This window comes from Mus pahari, chromosome 3, assembly GCF_900095145.1.
Source record: "Mus pahari chromosome 3, PAHARI_EIJ_v1.1, whole genome shotgun sequence".
Lineage (NCBI taxonomy): Eukaryota > Metazoa > Chordata > Mammalia > Rodentia > Muridae > Mus > Mus pahari.
This window is the reverse complement of record NC_034592.1, coordinates 143,880,424-143,901,182: the sequence shown is the minus strand read 5'-3', so window position 1 is coordinate 143,901,182 and position 20,759 is coordinate 143,880,424. Positions and strand designations below refer to the sequence as shown.

Genomic DNA, 20,759 nt, shown 5'->3' with positions numbered 1-20,759 from the left:
TTTCTGGCAGCTCCATCCTCCCTAGACGATGGGGAAACAAGAGTGGCAGGGAAGAACATCTGGTCCAAACTACAGAGTTTTAATCAACACATTTGGGAGCATCTAGGTGTGTGGGCATGTGGGCATGCACATGAAGGGGTCAGGGGTCAATGCTGGTTGCCTTTATCATTCTCTACTTCATTGGTTTGTTTGTTGCTTTGTTTGTTTGTTTATTTTGAGACAGGGCTCCTCAGTAAACCTTAGTCTCATCACACACACACACATTCAACATACACATACATACTGATAGTGGGAACTCCAATGCATTTCTTTCCCCATCTCCCACCCCCAACAAAAAAAAAACTCTTTTGGTTTTCCAAGTTTCTCTTGAGAAAACCCTACATGCAGAGTTAGTTCCTCTGACTATAACGATGCCTGTCTCCACAGCTACCCTGAGCTGACTCTTCAGGAATTTTTGCGATGAAGACAAGCCTTTAGATATTAATCCCAAAGATAAACTTTAAAAAAGACTGAAACAGAAGGGAAAATAAAAACCTTTCTCTTTATCCATCTTGTCTTAAATAACACTCCCTAATGGCGACAGCTCACGTGCCCAGATTTCTCACTGGAGATATCCCTATGCAAGGAGACATTAATATGCATATTCCTCCATAATAAACTGTAGGAATTAAGAGACTTGGACAAGTTACCAAGAGAAAAAGTATCAAAATGGAATCCAAGCTTCTCATTTTTATAGGTGTAAATAGAGGCCATTGAAACTAGGAAAGAGAAAACAAGGAGGGTTTGAGGACCACAAGAAGGATAGAATACATGTGACTTGTAGGCAAGAAGGATCACTGTTGGGGGGAGGACACCAGAGGGAGGAAGGAGATGGGGAGGAGTGTGGAAGAGGAGGAGGCTTAACAAAACTAGTTATGTCTGAAAATATAGAAGACAAGGAAGCCTGTTACTTCTTTGTTTGCTTAATCAGTGTACAGAATAACCAGTTAGTGTTTGCACTCTTAGTTTGCCCTATTCCCCACCCCATCCTCTCCAACCCCAGTCTCCCTGTCTCCTCCTTTCTGCATTCCTAGCAATCTGCCCCAGTGCTCTCCTTACTCTGTGTGTTCTGTTAGCCTCTTCAGACCACTTCTTTATTATTATTTTTTAAGATATTTTCTTTATTTACATTTCAAATGTTATTCCCTTTCCTCCAAAACCCCCCAACCCCACTTCCTGGCCCTGGCCCTGGCATTCCCCTATACTGGGGTATAGAACCTTCACCAGACCAAGGGCCTCTCCTCCCATTGATGACCGACTAGGCCATCCTCTGCTACGTATGTGTACTCTTTGGTTGGTGGTTTAGTCCCTGGGAGCTCTGGGGGTACTGGTTAGTTCATATTGTTGTTCCTCCTATGGGGCTGCAAACCCCTTCAGCTCCTTGGGTCCTTTCTCTGGTTTCTTCATTGGTGACCCTGCGGTCCATCCAATGGATGCTGTGAGCATCCACTTCTGTATTTGTCAGGCAGAGCCTTTCAGGAGACAGCTATATCAGGCTCCTATCAGCAAGCTCTTGTTGGCATCCACAGTAGTGTCTGGATTTAATGGTTGTATATGGGATGGGTCCCCAGGTGGGGCAGAGAGACACTTAAAAAAAAAAAAATGTTTAACATCCTTAGTCATCAGGGAAATGCAAATCAAAACAACCCTGAGATTCCACCTCACACCAGTCAGAATGACTAAGATCAAAAACTCAGGTGACAGCAGATGCTGGCGAGGTTGTGGAGAAAGAGGAACACTCCTCCATTGCTGGTGGAATTGCAAGCTAAAATTGGAACCACTCTGGAAATCAGTTTGGTGGTTCCTCAGAAAATTGGACATAGTACTACCAGAGGATACAGCAATACCACTCCTGGGAATATACCCAGAAGATGCTCCAACATGTAATAAAGACACATGCTCCATTATGTTCATAGCAGCCTTATTTATAAAAGTCAGAAGCTGGAAAAAGCCCAGATATCCCTCAACAGAGGAATGGATACAGAAAACGTAGTACATTCACACCATGGAATACTATGCAGCTATTAAAAACAATGAATTTATAAAATTCTTAGGCAAATGGATAGAACTAGAAAATATCCTGAGTGAGATAACCCAATCACAAAAGAACACACATAATATGCACTCACTGATACGTGGCTATTAGCCCAGAAGTTCAGGATACCCAAGATAAAATTTGAAAAACACATGAAACTCAAGAAGAGGGAAGACCAAAGTGTGGATACTTTGATCCTTCTTAGAAGGGGGAACAAAATACCCATGGAAGGAGTTAGAGAGACAAAGTGTGGAGCAGAGACTGAAGGAATGACCATCCAGAAACTGCTTCACACCACTTCTTAAAGCTCTTTTCCTTTTTTTCTTTTCTATACCCTTTCTAGCTTCCTGACCTCTTACTAGACTTACATACATACACACACACACACACACACACACACACACACACACACACACACACACACACAGAGTAACACATAAAACTTAAAAGAGGGAAATAGAGTATACTTCAATCGTGAGCATTTGTTTCCCCAGTTTTCCTATGCTTCATACTCAGGCCAAAATGGCAGCCATGCATTTGGACCCAAAGATGGTCTTAAGCTAAACCGAGAAGACATTTTTGCTGATGAAAATCATTTGCAAGTCTGGAAGGGTCACTGGGTGTGGAGCACTTGGCTTCTCGCCACTCTGTCTCCTGTTTCCTGTTTCGTGATCTCGTGCAGCATGCTGAGCTATGAAAAGACCCAGACCCGACAATCCCTGGTGGTTCAGATGCACATCTGTTCACACATTGCCTGGGCGAATGGCACCCACTACTGCAGTTGTGGTCTCACAAATTAGGAAGCCCAAGTGAAAAAGTGAAAGCATAGCACTGGTTTCTGATTGGAAGGGGCCTGCAACCTTTTGCAGCCCTCTGGGCATTATGGGAAAGTGACCTGGAAAATCAAATGCAGAGAAGAGTCCTAAAATATAGGACTCTTGTTTGAGGCATAGTAGAACCTATTAGCTTGAGAAATTGGTCTAGAAATCTTATTAAAAGAGACAAATCATTCCACATTCTCCTCAGGCTGAAAATATTGGGGGGTAATAGACTCTCCCAATAGGCTCGGATCCATATGCCTCGTGTCAGGATCACAGCCGAACTCTGGCAAGGCTAAATTCAATGCAGGCAATAAAGGCAATTATTTTTTTTAAATGGGAAGTTCTGATTAATTCCAGTTTCTCCAGCCAGCCACGGACTTATCGGGACCAGTCCCTCATTACTGCGAAGGTTGCAAGGCAGAAGAGCCAGTGGCAAAGAGAAGTGAAGTTCAAACTGTGGATCTGTCATTACTGCACAGCTATGCTGCAGCAGACTGTCCAGCTATGGAGGCCCCTGTGACCAGCCCTCCTCCCTCACCCCTATATCCACATTGTTTCTCAGTATGCCTGATTAACCCCTGATGGAGAGCTTAGGCAAGCTAAGGACCAATACTTTTTCAAACGGTACCTGCGCATCTTTGTTACTTGGCAAGACATTCAACTTGAGAATTTTTGACTTTACAGTGTTAAGTAAACGATACACACTTGGTAGAAGCTATGTGAATTTTGATTTGCATGTCATCCTTTGGCTGTATGCAGTACAGCAGTACTCTCTGGTGATGCTTAGGCAGTGGCACTAAGCTACAGATCCTAGACACCCAGAATCCTGCAAAGAAACAACTAGCCATTTACAATATGCAGTCCTTCCTCGTAAAGCCATGAAAGCCTGTAGGTTATGTGTGCCAGATGCCTTTTTTGCAGCCCTGGGGATTGAGCATACGGCCTCCTGCATGTAAGGCAAGTGTTCTCATGCTGATCTCTATCCCCCGTCCTGAATTCATTTTTTTCCCTTATGATGTCATCAGGCAAGGATACATTTGTGGAGCTGCAACCAACCCCATCATAAGCCAAGTAATATGTGAGAATGATAATAACCATACAATGGCAATAACTAGCCTACAATTGAATTATAAATGCAATAATGTCCTGCAGTGCCAAATAGGTATTCATTTCATGGCTTATACAAGATCAAAGGATTTATTTTCATGAATTATCTCCTTTATCCCTAAAACAACCCTAATAGAGAAGGAGATGGCAAAGATTGGTGTGAAAGGCTAGACAGAAAATCTTGTAGGTGTCTGTCTAAACTACTCAATTCTGAAGCTGAAGTCCTGGGTGACAGCACTCCTAGATGATAAATGAACAGGTTAACATGTAAGTGTCAATTAAACTTTATTTCTAAAAGACATTTTGTGAGCTGGAGAGATGGCTCAGAGGTTAAGAGCACTGGCTATTCTTCCAGAGGCCCTTAGTCCAATTGCTAGCAACCACATGTTGGCTCAAAATCATCTATAATGAGATCTGCTGCCCTCTTTGGGCCTGCAGACATATATGTAGGCAGAATGCTGTATACCTAATAAATAAATAAAAGTCTTTTAAATATTGTTTTTTGTTTGGCTATTTAGGCCATAGCTGACGACCACAGCTAAAGTTAAATGATGGTATCCCTAGGCGAGAACTTCTGGTTTCTACTGGTAAAAAGGCAGGGGACTTGATGTGTCCCTTTGGCATACCCTATGTCCTAGTCTTTCTTTATCATTCTAGCTTTGGAGGGAGGAGAGAATAAAAAGCAGCATGCCATGTGACTCCCCAGGGTGAACTGACAGTTCACTACCATCAACAAAGGAGAGAGCAAGTCTTCCTTCCCAGGAAATCCCTGCCTCAGAGGAGGTCCCCACACTTTCATGGCTCATCTCGGTCAACATCAACAAGCTGGCATGGGCCATGGCTGACCTTGCCCCATGAGACACGCAGTGCAGAACTGCTGTTAGAAGCTTCAGTGGGTCTTTATGGGTATTGACTGTGCCTTCTTAACAATTCCACCTGTCTATCACATGACCTCTCTCCTGTCACCAATAGCTCCCAAAATACTGTGTCCCCAGTTGTCATCCTCCTGTATCCCAAATCTAAGACAATGGCTAGGCAGGGTCCATCTCAATGCTCATCAGAGACCAAGGAATTTGAGGAAGCATGCTCTCCCCCTCCACAGATACCCAGACTCAAGTCACCCATTAGACACAAAGGAATGAGATAGCCATCCTCGTGGATGATGCTCATATACTGAGGACCAGGGCTCCTCAGTCTCTCCAGGGCTACATCGGATTGACAGGATTCTCAAGAAGTGTTCTGTCTATTATGGTATGCCTAGCTGCATCCTAGCCTGTGCTCATAACTGTTCCCATGGCTATGATGAACAAAACTGGCTTCAGATGCTGGAGGAGGGAAACAAATGGCCTTAGCTGCAAGACACCATCTTAGAGTGAGAAGTGACTGGCTATAGGCTCTAAACTCTGTGTGTAGTTCCCAAGTCCAGAAATGTTGGGAAGACAGTCAACAAGCTCTCTTGGTACCCAGTGAATATCCTTATGGTACAAGGGAGACATGCTTATCCTCAGTTTACACATGAGAGCAGAGGCCTGGATGACAAAACCTATATGCTTACAGCCTGGATTTGGAGCCAAGACTGTCAGACGCCAAACCCTGTACTTTATAAAACAGTCTGATGTGACAGGGAACAGTCACTGTAGACTTCTCTAGAATGGGAAATAGTTGCTTCTATTGTGGTAAAATGAAAACCAGATTGTGCCTACCTTTCACTTGTAGGTCCTAAAATTCTGACAGCAATATTGACAGGTAGATGCTCTTTTCCCCATTTAAAGGATGAAAAGACTGGGGTCCAGAATATTAAAAAAATAGTTTGAAGTCAGAATAGAAAATATTTTTAAGTCTGCCTCTTTGTTCAAAGCTTTAACATTTTAGAACCAAGGAAGATGGACCTGTACCTCAATAGGAAAGCTAAGTATAGTTTGCTTCCTGAGACTGGACTTTCCTGGTCATGTGTCCTGCTCATAAGAAAGGCTCAGTGATAAATAGCATTTAATATTCCCCCTTCCTTGCCCTCAGACTTCTGTGACCTCTTATTTTGCTTCAGCTCTGTATGCAGTACTGGCCTGAGAAGACCTCCGGGTGTTACGGTCCCATCCAGGTGGAGTTTGTCTCTGCAGACATCGATGAGGACATCATCCACAGAATCTTCCGGATCTGTAACATGGCTCGGGTAAGTACAGAGCCCCCATGGCACACTGTTCCCCTTCTTTGCAGAACAGATGGAGGTGGCTGGGAGAGAATCCCACTAAGCCCGCCAAGAGTCTGTGTTACTCTCTCGTGATAAGCTCTTCCTTGGGGAAGTGATGTCTCTGCCGACTCCAGAGCCAGCAATGGCTCCAGCACAGTTAGCTGCACAGAGCCCCATCCAAGCCCCTTCCAACCTGCCAGCTGCCTGTTTCCTGACACGCTAGCAACCGTGTAGACAAAACTTCTCAGACATTAGCTCTTCCCCATGCTGGCACATCGCTCTGGTACCCTTCAATTGGGTCTTCTGAGCTGTGGACAAGGTCCTACAAACACTGAACATGGAAAAATAATTAGTGAGTTTCAAAGGGATAGTTACCAGTTAAACACTGGGTAGGAGGGCGCACAATAATAACCCATGAAACAATGAACAAGTATTGCTCTCTACTGAGAACCTAGAGAAATGGTCCTCAGGCACCGCCCTCAGAGTTTACTAATCAAGTGGAAACATGAGATAAATTGTAACAGATGAGCTTCAGAGAGAAGGACTTCTGCTTGGTAGAATAAAGAAAAGCATTGCTAAAGAAAGGGACATCAGGATGAGTTTGATGGCTAACAGGAGTTTTCAAGGTACAGAGAAAGTTAAGCAGTGTACATAGTCACGACATTAGGTATAAGGACACTCTGAGCCCATGGTGGCACAGCTGAGACCCCACTTAATCTGACTTCTACTCTATTACATGTCCCTCCACCCTGGCCAGAATCTAAAAGGCTTGTATCCCTTAGGTACCCCCAGCAGAACAGCCCTAACCAATTCTCTGTTCTCAGCCACAGGATGGTTATCGTATTGTCCAGCACCTCCAATACATCGGCTGGCCTGCATACCGGGACACGCCCCCCTCCAAGCGCTCTCTGCTCAAAGTGGTCCGACGGCTGGAGAAATGGCAGGAGCAATACGATGGAAGAGAGGGGCGCACTGTGGTCCACTGCCTGTGAGTGCTGTGGAGCTGGGGTGATGGGTGACTGGATGTCTGATGGTGCTGAAGGCTATGCTGGTGGCATGGCCAGTTTGAGGCTTATCCAGTAGTATCTCATCTCAACAGCCCTTAGAATCCATTGATAATGCATCCATAGGAATTAGAATCTTTTGATGAACTGAGGTGCCTGTTTTTGGGTTTTTTCTCTAAACTATGGCTGCATAACGGGTTGCTGAAGCAGAACATAGTAGACAGACTGCTTCCCAGTGCTCCCAACACAGAAATGAGTTCTACACTCTAAAAGTGCATATGCATATCATCCTGCTAGGCATAAGAAAGCTTGGGATAAAGTGGCTCCCATTGACCAGAGTACCCTTGTGTTATTTCCTGAACGAGAAGGAAAGGGACAGTATTGGCTTAGCTTAATTGAAGCCAGGCATTCAAAATGAATCAATCATCTTATCCCATCCATGAGGCAGAGACTATCATTTTGCAGTAAGAAAACTGAAAGCCTAGATGGGTAGGGAACCAAGCTAGTTGCAGAAGGGACTCAGTTGGAATCCACCAGACTGTGAGCTAAGGTGTTGTCTACTGTCCCACATTATGTCTAGGAAGAGGGAAGGTGGGGAGGAGCATTCAGGATGAGGACTCCTGGGAAGGGTGAGAACCTCTTGTACCTGCCCATTGTGTCTGCCTCCTGACCTATACCCTACCTTGTGCTTAGTAGGCATGGGGACACAGAGCATGAGGAGAGGACACTACTGCAGTAGATGGCTTTTTAGGGTCCTGGAATCTGTGTCTTCCTGTGGGTGCAGTGAACTCAAGACCAATTACTGGGATGATCTTTGTTTCCTGGCTTAGGATGGGAACAGGAGGAAAAAGTACTTAAGTACATGACCTTTGGTTTCCCCATCTGTCCACTGGATAAAGTAGATTATGTTTAGACCCTGTGGTGTTTAAGCATAAAGCATTTAGGAAAGAATAATGTATCTGCCAACACAGAGAATTAAAACTACCGTAACAGAAAATATACAATTGTAAGTATAATTTCTTAAGAGCAGATGTCACAGAGTCTACTATGAAGAAGCATTCTATGTAGAGTTCAGACCCATAGAATATCTGCAGCCATAAGAGGCATGCATAGGATGTTAAATCAACAACTATCAACTCTTTAGAGAATCATTTATGGGGAAGAGAGCAAGAGGCCCTTCCTCTTTAAAAATATTGTATTACAGAAAATATGAACCAAATTCCGCTCTTTTTGTCAGGATAATTCTTTCTGGAGTGAGTGGAGGCATTAATTACCTTTCATTGACCCCAGAGTTGGCCTGTCTTTTACAAAGCTGCTAATTGTTCACTTCCTTCCAGATAGGTGGTTCATACACATCAGGAAGGTCAGAACTTAGAGCAGGTTAAACACACATGTGCACACCCAGAGCTAAAAAGCTTCCACCAGTAGAACCTTTTCTTTAAGGATATAGACATGTACAGACCCTAGATGTGGTGTCAGACATGCCAAGCTGTCTCCAGCTATACCTCATGACTGGTTTCCAACCCCGACTCCCTCCAGTTCTTTCCCACACATTATAAGCCCCCTCATTAGTACGGCACAATATCCATTCCTTGATATCCATAAGGCCCTGAGATGACAGATTCTCTCCATTTGTCTTCTTGGTCCTTGGGGTCTTATTTCAAAAGATACGAACTCTTCTTGCTAGGAAGGCTTCCTACTCTCCAATATTTTTATATCCTAGCCTATTTGGGAGGGGTGGTTTGTTTGTTTGGTTGTTTATTTGGTTGGTTAGTTGGTTGGTTGGTTGGCCAGCTGGCTGGTTGGGGGATTTTGGTTGTTTTCACCCCTATCTCTCCTACCCTCGCCATCCAGGACAAGTATATCAACCTACCAATAGGGATTTGGGCATCCTTGGGGCCCCCAGGTATCATGACAGTCACTGAAATTCAGGTACCCACCAGTTAAGGGAGGATAATTTTCTATACTTGACACATCTGGTTGTTAAGTTTCCTGTGGGTAAAACATCTGGGAGATTGACTAAGTACTTTAGTGTCTGTCCAGATGTTCCTTAGACACAGACCATTACATGAAATCATTAGCTGCCTTTGGCATCGTGCCCAGGAGTTCAGAGTCAGGTAAGTTCCTGAAGATTGTTTCTGTAAGGATAATTTACAGCTTCAGACAGAGGAGCAATGGAGGAATGGCCATTCCAAGAACATGCAGACCTTATATCTAAGACAAGTAGGATCCTATTTAAAAAAAGATTTACAAGGGAAACCATGGAATTGGCCTGGTATTTCAGAAACACTGAGCCAATGTCCCAGGACTACAGCCAAAAGTCAGGGCTAGCTAGCTCAGGCCTCATCAATTATTGTTGTCTTTATTAGAATTTAGGAAGAAATACTAATAAAACCACCTAGTAATGTCCACTATTTCCACTGGATGTCTGGTAGACCTAGAGTATACTTTTGGACATGGATGTAGGTACCACATGTGCAAAGACATAATACCACCCTACCTTAAGAATGCAGATCAGTGTGCCCTGATCAAGCATAAAATGCTTGTAGAGCCAAAAAAAAATCAGTGTAACTAAACCCCCAAAAGTCATATAATCTAACCTCTTAATTAGGTAAATGGGGAACTTGGAACACTGACTAAGAAGTGTCTTTCCCAAAGTCAAAGAAGATTCACAGCCCCGGTGGGATTTAAACTCATGGCTCAGACTAAAGTTCTCATAGTTGCCTGACCACACTAGGTCTGCTAAGACAGGTACTCCTTGCTCCAGACTCCTGGGACTTTGGCTCACCTGTTCCCTCTTTGTTTAGAAATGGGGGAGGCCGCAGTGGAACCTTCTGTGCTATCTGCAGTGTGTGTGAGATGATCCAGCAGCAGAACATTATCGACGTGTTCCACATCGTGAAAACCCTCCGCAACAACAAGTCCAACATGGTGGAGACGCTGGTGAGCATCCGGGAACCGTTATCCAATACCCAAAGTCTTCAGGTTCCCCAGACCTGAAATCTGTAACTGTACATAGGACACACCTTCAATAACTGGGTCTCATTTGAATACCTATAGTCTGTGCTCCTTTTTCTTTCCTACCTTAGCAATTTCTCTTTCCTGCAGGGCAATCTAAATATTAATCCCAGTCCACCTACTTTGTTTTACTTTCTGCCTACCCCCTAAGAAAATGTCGTTAATTCAGACTTCTGGAATAGTAGTTTGTGAATTATGTTTTCAATTCAGCCCAAGCCTATTCTAATTCACTTATGCTAATATTTTATAAGATCAAGCATTAAACTAGGGTGCTTTGGATAAAGGATAGTGAAGCTAGAAGGAAGGCAGAGCCCAGGTGGGCAGACCTGCTATAGTGGTGGAGATGACCCACACAAAGAACTTGACTATACATCTTCAAAGTGGATGCTAAGATCTCACACAGAATGTGGCTCAAAGGCTGGGAGCAGCAGGATCACCTGGGCGATGGTGAGGGATGCAGAATCTTGAGCTCCATCCCACACGGACTGAGTCAGGATCTTCATTTTCAGATCACACTACTACTTGTTCTGCATAAGGCCTAAAGTCTGAGAACCCTTGGTGTGTGAGGGAATAACCACAAGGGAGCAATCTCAGGTGGGAATTCTGGGAAGTGCTGGTAGACTACGCATCAGTCAGGAGTTGAAGGATGTTCAGACGTGAGATGGGGATAATTACTTGATTGTCAGCATGTGTACAGATAAAGTTTTCTCCAAAATCTGCATCTCTAATCTAATGCATTCTTTTCTCTCGTTCTCGTCTCCTTCGTCTTCCCCTCAGGAACAGTATAAATTTGTATATGAGGTGGCACTGGAATATTTAAGCTCCTTTTAGACTGATTGGATGGGGAGCCTGCCAGAGTCCAGCGGCTGCTGCAGCTGCCCCTCTTTTTCTGTGACTGACAATGACTGGTCTCAGGAGCTCCGAGGTGGTACACCTGCTCAGCTCCAGGAAGAAGACTGCTGGTCTCATGCTCTGCAGCTTCTGGGGTGGGGGTGGGGGTCTGTAGCTGTGAGATATGCTGTTCCGATGGAGACCAGCATCCCTTCTACACCTGACAGCATCAGGCCCACAGAAGTCTACCCACAAGCAAGGCCCTGGACCTTCGATTCCCAGACCTCTTGCTTTTGTTCGTTCTGAGTTTGTTACTCTCATGGCAAGCTGACTATGCAGGTGCTGGGGTGTGGGGAGCTGGCCAGTCCTTCCCTTACCATCCTTAGGAGTGCCAGGGGTGGAAGTTCTTCTCCATGTTATCCTGCAAAAGCATGGATTGTAGTTTGAGGGATCACTGTGTTATTGATTCCTATAATCTCCCACAGGGGCCTCTGGCATGAGACAGCTGCCAATCTGGGTCAGTGTGACTCCTGGATGCCCCCTAGGCCAAGCAGAAAGATTTTTCATCTTATATCTAACCTATGCTGGGTTCTACTCACTACTCGTCTCCAGCCAGGCCTTGACCCTCTGTAAACGCCCAGCCAACCTGCTGTATCTGCATCACACTTCAGCAAAGGTTTCCTTTGCTTTTCCATAGTCTGTAGGGAGAGGAGGGCTCATAGGAAATGTTACAGTATCTCTTTAATCTTTGTAGAAAAAGCCACTCTCATGGGGCAGGGTTCTTGCTGGCCTGTACAGTACAACCCTGTGCTTCTTAGGTGGTACTTTCTGTGGGAAAGACAAACAAAAAAGCTTCGAGTATTTTTCCCAAATATATGTGAAAAGAAACTCTTGTGAGAGTGTAAAATTCTGTATTCTCTTATGTCAAAAGAAGAAAGGGATAGGATGGGAGTTTGAATGTGTGGCTGTCAGATAACTCGCTTGGACTTATATTTCCTGGTCATACCCATGAAAAGACCCACTGTAGGATGACCCAGCTATTGAACACTTGAAAAGGGACCTCTGGGATTGGTCCCTGGTTTGGGGGTGTGGAGATACAGCAACACCTTTATAATTTGTCTCTCCAAATTTGAACACTTTCCTAAAAAAAAAAAAAAAATCCAGCTGCCATTTTGAAATTGGCTACTAGGGCCCCAGCTTCGTTTATGCTAGAATAAGCAGGTTTAGGCCGGGGGCCAAGTCTTGCTCAAAGCATAAATAAGTTAAGGGAAAGGAGAGAACATTCGTGAAGTGTTTCCTGCAAGCCAAGTGCCATGGTTACCACCTTCCATGTGACATCTCATGTAGTCAGTAGCACCCCTGGGAACCCCTAGAAAATGCTCTCATCATATGCATTTGGTAATTGGAGAAACCTGAGCACCTTCTTCAGTGATGGAATTTTGGGTTCCAAAGGCAGATAATGGCACAGAAACCTCCCCACCATTTTCCTCATGCTTTCTCAGCCAAGCAATTATTTTTATGGAACCAAAATGAGGCTAGAAACTTCAGTGCAGAGAGAGAGAGAGAAAACTCCATGAGTAGAAATTTAATTCTTTCTTTCTGATACCATTTCTTCTTGGTAGCCCAAACTTTCAGATATATTTTATTAACTCATTCACAGTTCCCCAGGAAAACTAGTCTTATCTAATTTCATCATTGCTAAAAACAATTCTCATGCTCCCTCAGGCTACAAGGGAGCCATCTTGGGAAGCTCTGTAGCCTGGGCTGAGCCACAATATCTGACAGCCTTAATAGCCAGGGGTCTAGGAAGGTCCATCTTGCAGACGGATCCAGTCTCGGTGTATGAGGGACACAGAATCCAATAAGGTACACATCTTGCCCTTCAGGCCCACTGTATTGTAGAGAAGCTGAGCCACATTGTAACAATGGAACATACAAGCGTTTGATGAGCTTAGGTGTGAGAGTGACTTGCTCTGCCTAGAGCTTCCTAGGCAACATCCATTCCAGGCAGGGCTCAACAGACAGAAAAGAAGAAAAAGGAATTCAGGCCGAGGGCGTCAACATGCACAATGGTAAAACGCAGGTGAGAAGGTATCTGGAGGGACAGATGGTGGGAGGTCAGCCCAGCTAGAAGGTAGCAAGACAGGGATGGTGGCAGGAAGGTAGCCAGAGCCAGGGAGGAAATGCAAAGGGCACAGTCACTGCCCTGCAGGCAACAGGAAGCTGGCAGAGTTCAACGGCTATGCACTCAGTTTAGTTTTGGAGAGGCTCTCTCTGGACCAGCAGGACAGCCTCTTTTCCTTTCATCAGACACTGTGAAAATGTCCTCTCAGTGTGTGCTTTTAATATGTTACATACGTGTGTGTGTGTGTGTGTGTGTGTGTGTGTGTGTGTGTGTGTGTTCATTATTTTGTTGCTGGAACAAAATATGGAGTGAATCATGAGACTGAGCTCTTATGTAAAACCCAGGGTCTCTGTTCTACTGTGGAGCAGGGTCAACAACCTTGGCCTCTAAGCCTTCAAGGACAGAATATGAAAGGAAATCAGGGAGCCAGCTCCCATTGGTGTGGGCCCAGGAGCTGTCTAGAAGTCTAAGAACACCAGAGTTGATCAAGGAAGGCTGTCACTTTGGAGGTTCAAAAGGAGCATCTCAAAGAAGAGGCAAGCAAAGGAATCCTATGAGTTACTATTCTCCTTTGATGGGCCTCTTCCCAGGTATATTTGAGCATATCCCCAGGCCCCAGGCCCCACTGGTCCGTCAGGATTCCTATGGCTCTAGTCTCCTATCTCTGAATGGACTTCCCTGTAGCCTTCAGGAGTCTATAGCATAGTCAATCAGCATGATGCATTCTATTTCTTTAGATCTTGACCACTTCTAACAGAGAGAGGATGGAGGGGAGAGGATTAACTACAAACCCTAGGATTCATCCTTCTGAGGAAAGAGTTGAAGAGCTGACAGATAAAGATGATGGTGGTATCTGTCATTATAAATGGCTGGAATTCTTTAAAAAAAAATCCAAGGGAAAGGAAATGTATGAAAATTCAGGCCATGCTGAGGGAAGTCACCAAGGGCTAATTTATACCCTTATTTTCTCACAATCCAAACGTTCTTAAACAAGGTGATCTTAAGACAGTGCACACAAAAAGAAAGTGGGGTATATGGACAGAGGTGACATTCTTCGGATCCCCGTGGAGGATATGCAGAAGAGCTTAGATGTCATGGGAAATGGTCCTAATAAATCTAGATATTTTCCCCAGGAAATCTCCCAAGAAAACCCACCTTCCAAGAGTCTCTTCTCGCCCAACCTACATATGTGGTAGGCTCATTTTGACACGAGCAAAGGAAAGATGCCAAAGTGAACCCTCACTTAGCTAATATCTTCCTTTTGGTCACCAGTGGAATCCAAATGGAGAAGGTATAAGGTACAAATGAGATACCATGAAAACTGCCCCAACTTGGCCATGTCTATGGGCTAGATGGCTTCAGGTTGGATCACAGCTAAATCTCAATCTCATGTCCTTTTATCCCTACTGATATGATTATCATAGAGGAGGTATGGGCCTGTTAGCTTCTAGAAAGCCACAGCAGATCCCTTTTATAAGAATGGAAGAGGCTGCTTGCTTTAGGTGACTCTCAGTGTGAGCCTTAGCAATAAAAGACCAGCCAGATGTCACCTACTCCATGGAACTAGTAGATTCAGTGCTGTGGACTCTAAAACATGAGCTCACTCTTCAACATTCTTGAAATAACTGTGATTATGGCCAGCACTACTTTACTGACAAGTAAAGAGATCCAAAGGGAGAATTCATTTGCCCATATAAGCAAACTTGTCCTGGCTTTCTGACCACAGAGACAAAATTCTTCCAACATAGTATCTGAGATTTTCCCACATGATTACTCTTAGCCACAGAGATAAGAGCAAAACGAATGATTCAGTAGATATTGGTAAAGCCCAGTGCAGACAATGATAAGCTTCAAATTTCTCTAGAGCCTCATGTTTTACATTCATGATATATTCGGATTCCATTTTCTAATTTATTCTTAGTAGTTTAAATATGACTATATAAATACATTTTTAAATCTGTCCTTTATCTCATATCTCTCTGATCAATCTTAGGGAATATCTCTGACCAAGGCATAGTGCCTGATCATGTTCCTTCCTCCTGAGGTTAATTCTAAACTCAATTCACACCAACTTACATTCCCCCTCGGAGCATCTGTTGCTGTGGAGGTATCCTGACTGAACTGCTCCTAAGGTTCAGCTAAGGGCTCTTCTTCTTACGGAGAGTTCTGCAAGATGCCTACTAACAGACTAGAATAATGATAACTTACCTGCGTGGCATGGTAAAGGTTGAGTCCACAAAACCCTAAAAACAAAGGGGGAGCCAGATTCAGATTTGCAGAGGATCCTTGAATGCTGACCGGTGTCTGTTGTCTCTGTAGAATTCCATGGCTTCTGATGTGGGAAAATCTTAGGACACACTTCATGAATCCTAAATATCCTTCCCTTCACATAGCTCAGTACAATCCCTGGATTCCTATAGCATTCAGCACCCAAGATAGATACCACTAGGAAGTACAGACTACTATGGCACGGTACGCCATGGTAAGTAGGATAAGAACTTGCTCATTGGTTTGAACTCCAACTATACCATTTCTGGGATATAAAATATCAGACTGAACAAGGCATGGAAAAGGAAACATATACACATCTTTGGCCAGGTTTAAAAGGGTTCATCTGGAAGGCAAGGGCAGGAAAAAAGAATTCAATTGAAACCCAGTGTCTACTCAGAAACAAGGATACTTATAGACTGTTGAGCTCAGTGATAAATTCCGTGGGGAAAGAATAAAGAAGGCCACCCCTCCTTAACCTGTAGCTGGCCACCCCTGCTATCCTAGCAGGTCGTCAGCACCAAGCTAAAGCAAGCTCAGTACTGTAAACGGTAGGTCTAGATCCAAAGCTGAACATGAACAGGATGCTGATCCTATGCCACAAGGTCAATGGATTATACTGAGCCAAGATCCCTAAGAACGAGTTGCCAACCCAAAGTAAAAGTCAAGTGAAAAGATAAAACAGAAATAGCAATGTCCTCTCTAAGCCTTGGTTGGCCTTTCTTTCCACTTGACCAGTCAAACTGAGGCGCTCTGTAGCACCTCACCAGTTCTTACTCGGAGACAATAAAACAGAAAAGTAGGGTAAATTCAGCCATGGACGACTGAGCCTTAACCTGGTTTGCGTACTGTCGTGTAAAGGTCTCTTGTGTGAGGTTGTCCCTAGAGACCAATCAAAAATTATGAAATGCAAAGGCTTCCTTTAACTGAATGTGGGGTCACCTTTGAAATCCTATCCTTTTTGAACAACAAAGAGAGAGCGAGAGCGAGGGCGAGAAAGTAAGAGCGAGCGAGCGAGCGAGCAAGCGAGCGAGAGAGAGAGAGAGAGAGAGAGAGAGAGAGAGAGAAAGAGGTGGAAAGTAGAAAGTGGGGGAGGAAGAGAATAGTTCTAAACCGAGTTTTCTCTGACACATAATTTAGAGTCACGGAGCTGATATCCTTAAAAACACAGCACAAATATCTCTGACATATCTACATATGAATAAGCTCTTTCAATTTCTTGGTAACCACAGATAGACTTTTGCATGACAGTGGCTATATAACTGTATTGTGGAAACCAAGAACTATCTCTTGCTTATCTCCTACCAACTTCTACAAGAGGCAGAAAAGCTATCAAAGGGGCCACATTCACCCCTGAAATCCATCCATGAATATTAGTGTCCAACAGGTGGAGTCGGTGCCCACATTCATACCCCGCCCCAGACCTGGCACCACTTTCTCTAGCATGAATACACCTAAGAGCTTAGTGGTGGTGCACAGCAGCTGGTACAGAGGATGAGCAAGAATTGGGAGGGGAGACAACCTACTAGAAAGGACTTCAGGAGGTAATCAATCATGGGGCTTCCTTTTGGATCTGAGAGCCACGCTGGGTGGTAAAATGTTAACCCTGGTTCTTTGTTGGAATGTCTAGAGACTGAAGTGTAGGAGTCTTAGAATATTGAACAGCAAAGTGATGGTATTCAAGGTGTCTAATGTAGGTTGTGAGTCTTCGGTGAGAACCATTTCTAGGGCCTTTGTGAGCCAAATTGTGTTAGTCCCCCCACCCCCCAAAAAATGAGTTTCCTAAAGGGACAGCAGAATACTAGCATTCACAGTCTCTTAAGACTGTGGATGACAAGACAGAGTCAAGCATAGCTTGCTACCCTGGTTACTCCTGTGAGCAGGGCTAAGGTGGATGAGGAGACTGAGTAAGAAAGAGCTGGGTGCTGGGGAGGATTGCTGCCTGTTTGAGTCGCTTCCCAGCAGAAGCCGGGCATCCCCATCTCCTGGCCTAGTGTGAAGAAGCAGCCTAGCTGAGGTAGACTTCAGGCCACTTTCACTTTCGGTGGGGGAGTCCTTGAAACATGAAAGTCACATTTGAACTGGGACCTCCATACTGGAAACGAAGTAGGTAGGTCATGCTTGGTTTGGGACGTGGAAACCCACTTTTTTTTTTCTAATCAAATCATCTCCTCCTGTCAATCAAAAGGCAGCTCCAGCTGCACCCCCTAGCCTTATCCAGGATGGTTAGCACCAGTCACAGGGAGCAGCTCCTTGGTCATACAGCTGATGCTTACTGCCATCACTGAGAAGGGCAGCCAGCACCCAGACTCACTGGCCACCAGGGCCCTCGATGACAGACAGAACCAATAAACATCGAGGCAGGAGTCAAAACAAGGCTTTGCTTCATGCATATTATCTCCAAAAGTTAATTCAGCTGTCATTCCCTATTCAAGGCCTGTAGGAAAAGATTTCAAAAGCACAGTGATTCTGTTGACACCCTGGTCAAAAATCATTCCCAGTACATATATTTTATCACCATCTGGTTCTTGGGCTGGCCCAGGTTAGCCTAGGCTAACTCAGATTTGTAATCAGGCTCAAAACTTATATTCTCCCTTCTCTCTTCACTCTATATCCAAGTAATCAATTAAAGGTACAGTTGTAGCCTCTGTGGTTGCCTTGGCTACAGGGTACCATACTGGTACAGCTCTCCAGGACCTATCATGGCATTCCCAGTCTACACTAGGGAAGCTGACATTTTCATCGTCCAGTGGCATATGATATCACATGAGACCAAAGTCTCCACACTATCTGAAATCTCCACAAATCCCAGTGTCCTGCACTTGTACAGTTTGGGTGTTTGATAGATAAAGCACGTATGAGAAGAGAAAACAAAATAAATCAACTTCAGCAAAAAGAAAGCCAGCACTGTGCTGTCAATGTCTTTCCCCACACCCCCTATCCCTTTTTATTTCCAGTTCTAGCTTCAAAAAGCAGAAGGTAAATAATGTCAGGTCAATGAATATCAGATATATTTTTTGACTGTACATTAAAGTGATGTGTAATCTTTTTACACCTGCAAGTCCATCTTATTTATTCTTGTAAATGTTCCCTGACAATGTTTGTAATATGGCTGTGTTTAAAAAAAAATCTATACAATAAAGCTGTGACCCTGAGATTCGTGTTTTCCTAAGATATTTATGCTTGTGTCTTCCTGGGAGTGAGGGGGGTTGAAACAAGTTCAGGTTGAAATCCAAGAATTAAAGATACTCCTCTCAGCTAGGCTTCTTCTTATTCATTTACTTAATCTTCCCAACCATAGCACAAGATATGCATAATATTTCCTCTTTGATGATTGAAAAATGAGGTTCAAAAATATCAAGGGATTTTTCCGTAAGTATACACTGAACTGGTAAAAGGTATCTAAAGCCCACAAGTGTGGTTCAGAATACTGGCATTAGACTCAATGGGACATTTGCTAAGCATATTTCTCTGTATGTGTGTGCTCTGTGTGTGCCTGCACATGTATGTGTTCATATGCTATGGCACACATGTAAAGGTCAGGGGACAACTTCAGGTGTCAACCCTTACCTTTTGCCTTGTTTGAGATACAGTCCCTTCTAACTCATCCCTGCAAGTCCCAGGAGAGCTGGCCCAGGGGCCTCCAGAGATTCTCTTGACTACACCTTCCACTCACCATCAGCCCACTGAGATAGCATACATGCATTTCTGCATCTGGATGTGGGTTCTAGGCAGTCAAATTGAGTCAAAAAGTCAAATTGAGGTCCTCATACCTTTCATAACAAGTGCTTTAACTCACTGAGCCATCGTCTCAGTCCTGCACACACATTTTCAAGCTCCTACAGCATCAAAACTTCAGGATCTGTCCATTCATGTGTACCAGCTAGCTACAGCTACATAAATAGTAACAACAACAAAATCCCTCGGTGATACAAGCCTTATTCGGTTGATACTCAAACTCAGCTGGGTTCTCTTAAATGCTCACTGCTCTGGAGCTCTGCTCGCACCAGCTACATTGGCTGGTATGGCCATGTCCCTCACACCTCTTACCTGCCTCCTACAACCTGAGCATATGGTTCTCATGGCGGTGAAAGGTGCATGAGAAAGTGTGACTGTGTGTTTTGACGCAGCCTTTGCTTGAAAGAAACTGGCATATAGCATCACATGAACAAAGTTAGTTCCATGAAATACCTAGAATCAGGAATAGGGATTTGTCCTCTTGGTATAGGCCTCCCTTGTCAATTTTCCCAAAAAGTCTTGTGTTCAGCCATCATAGCAATGGTGCACCTGTTAAATCTAATCTGCAAGTCACCCACATTACTCATCTCATTCGGAAGACACATAACCATGCCAGGTTAGTGGTGCTTAAGGAATGTTCTCTAATGACTGCAGCACATGCTAAAGTTGGGCAAACATTATTTTATATTATTTTGAGATTAGAGCCTATGGTATATTTGGTTCTCCTTCACCTTTGGTGATGTGACAGGGCTTCTCTGCCTGAGAGGCTACAAGACACTTCCCAAAGCCCCAGAGCCTAAAACACCATGCTTCCCAGCTTGGCCCTGAGCAGGAAACCTGGTGTCCTGCCAGCTAGCTACCCTTGCCACTGTGTCCTTGCTCATGTTAATCTCATTTGTTCTTCCAGCTACAATTATCCTTTTGGGGTCAAATATGTAACAGATGACACTGAGAAAAGAAAATTACAAGGATGAAAATGTATACATAATATATAATAGCACAAGTGCACTCAGACATAATAACTTTCTTTCCAAAGAGCTAATACCTTTGAGAGTGTTCTTGTAAAACTCATACATACTTGTTTGCCAGAACTAAATGCACATAAATGAGGGCATAAGGCAAAGTTCCCATTTAAAAGTATTTGTTATTGTTTTGTCATTCCAGATCTTTCTACACACTAACACAGTTAGATATAATTTCCTATGTATTTGGCATCAAGCTGTATATTTATGGGCCTTGCCCCTGACATCTCCTCAGTACTCTTGAACTGGAGGCTAAGCTAACATGGGTATATCAAAACCAGACATTCCTATATACTCCTAAGGGAGAAGCCTCAGCTGGGGGGCCAGTGTTAACATTAAAGAAGACCCTCTCCCCAGCAAACACAGGAGTGGATGCTCACAGCCAGCTATTGGATGGAACACAGGGCCCCCAATGGAGGAGCTANAGAAAGTACCCAAGGAGCTGAAGGGGGCTGCAACCCTGTAGGTGCAACAACAATATGAACTAACCAGTACCCCCAGAGCTCTTGTCTCTAGCTGCATATGTATCAGAACGTGGCCTATTTGGCCACCATTGGGAAGAG

At 44.1% G+C, this 20,759-nt stretch overlaps 1 protein-coding gene across 7 annotated transcripts in view; it reads left to right on the top strand.

The window, feature by feature from the left end:
• Positions 1 to 18,593, top strand: part of Ptprt (protein tyrosine phosphatase receptor type T) — a 1,084,881-nt gene extending 1,066,288 nt beyond the window's left edge. For 4 of the 7 annotated variants that reach the window (XM_021194826.1, XM_021194823.1, XM_021194825.1 and 1 more), the window contains 4 exons: positions 6,047 to 6,172; positions 7,015 to 7,178; positions 10,002 to 10,137; positions 10,990 to 18,593. In XM_021194826.1, the coding sequence (XP_021050485.1) occupies positions 6,047 to 6,172; positions 7,015 to 7,178; positions 10,002 to 10,137; positions 10,990 to 11,043 (480 nt within the window). In that variant the 3' untranslated portion in view covers positions 11,044 to 18,593. The remainder of the gene's footprint in view (positions 1 to 6,046; positions 6,173 to 7,014; positions 7,179 to 10,001; positions 10,138 to 10,989) is intronic. The other 3 variants (XM_029535922.1, XM_029535921.1, XM_029535920.1) reach the window with 1 other exon arrangement.
• The last annotated feature ends 2,166 nt before the right edge of the window (positions 18,594 to 20,759 follow it).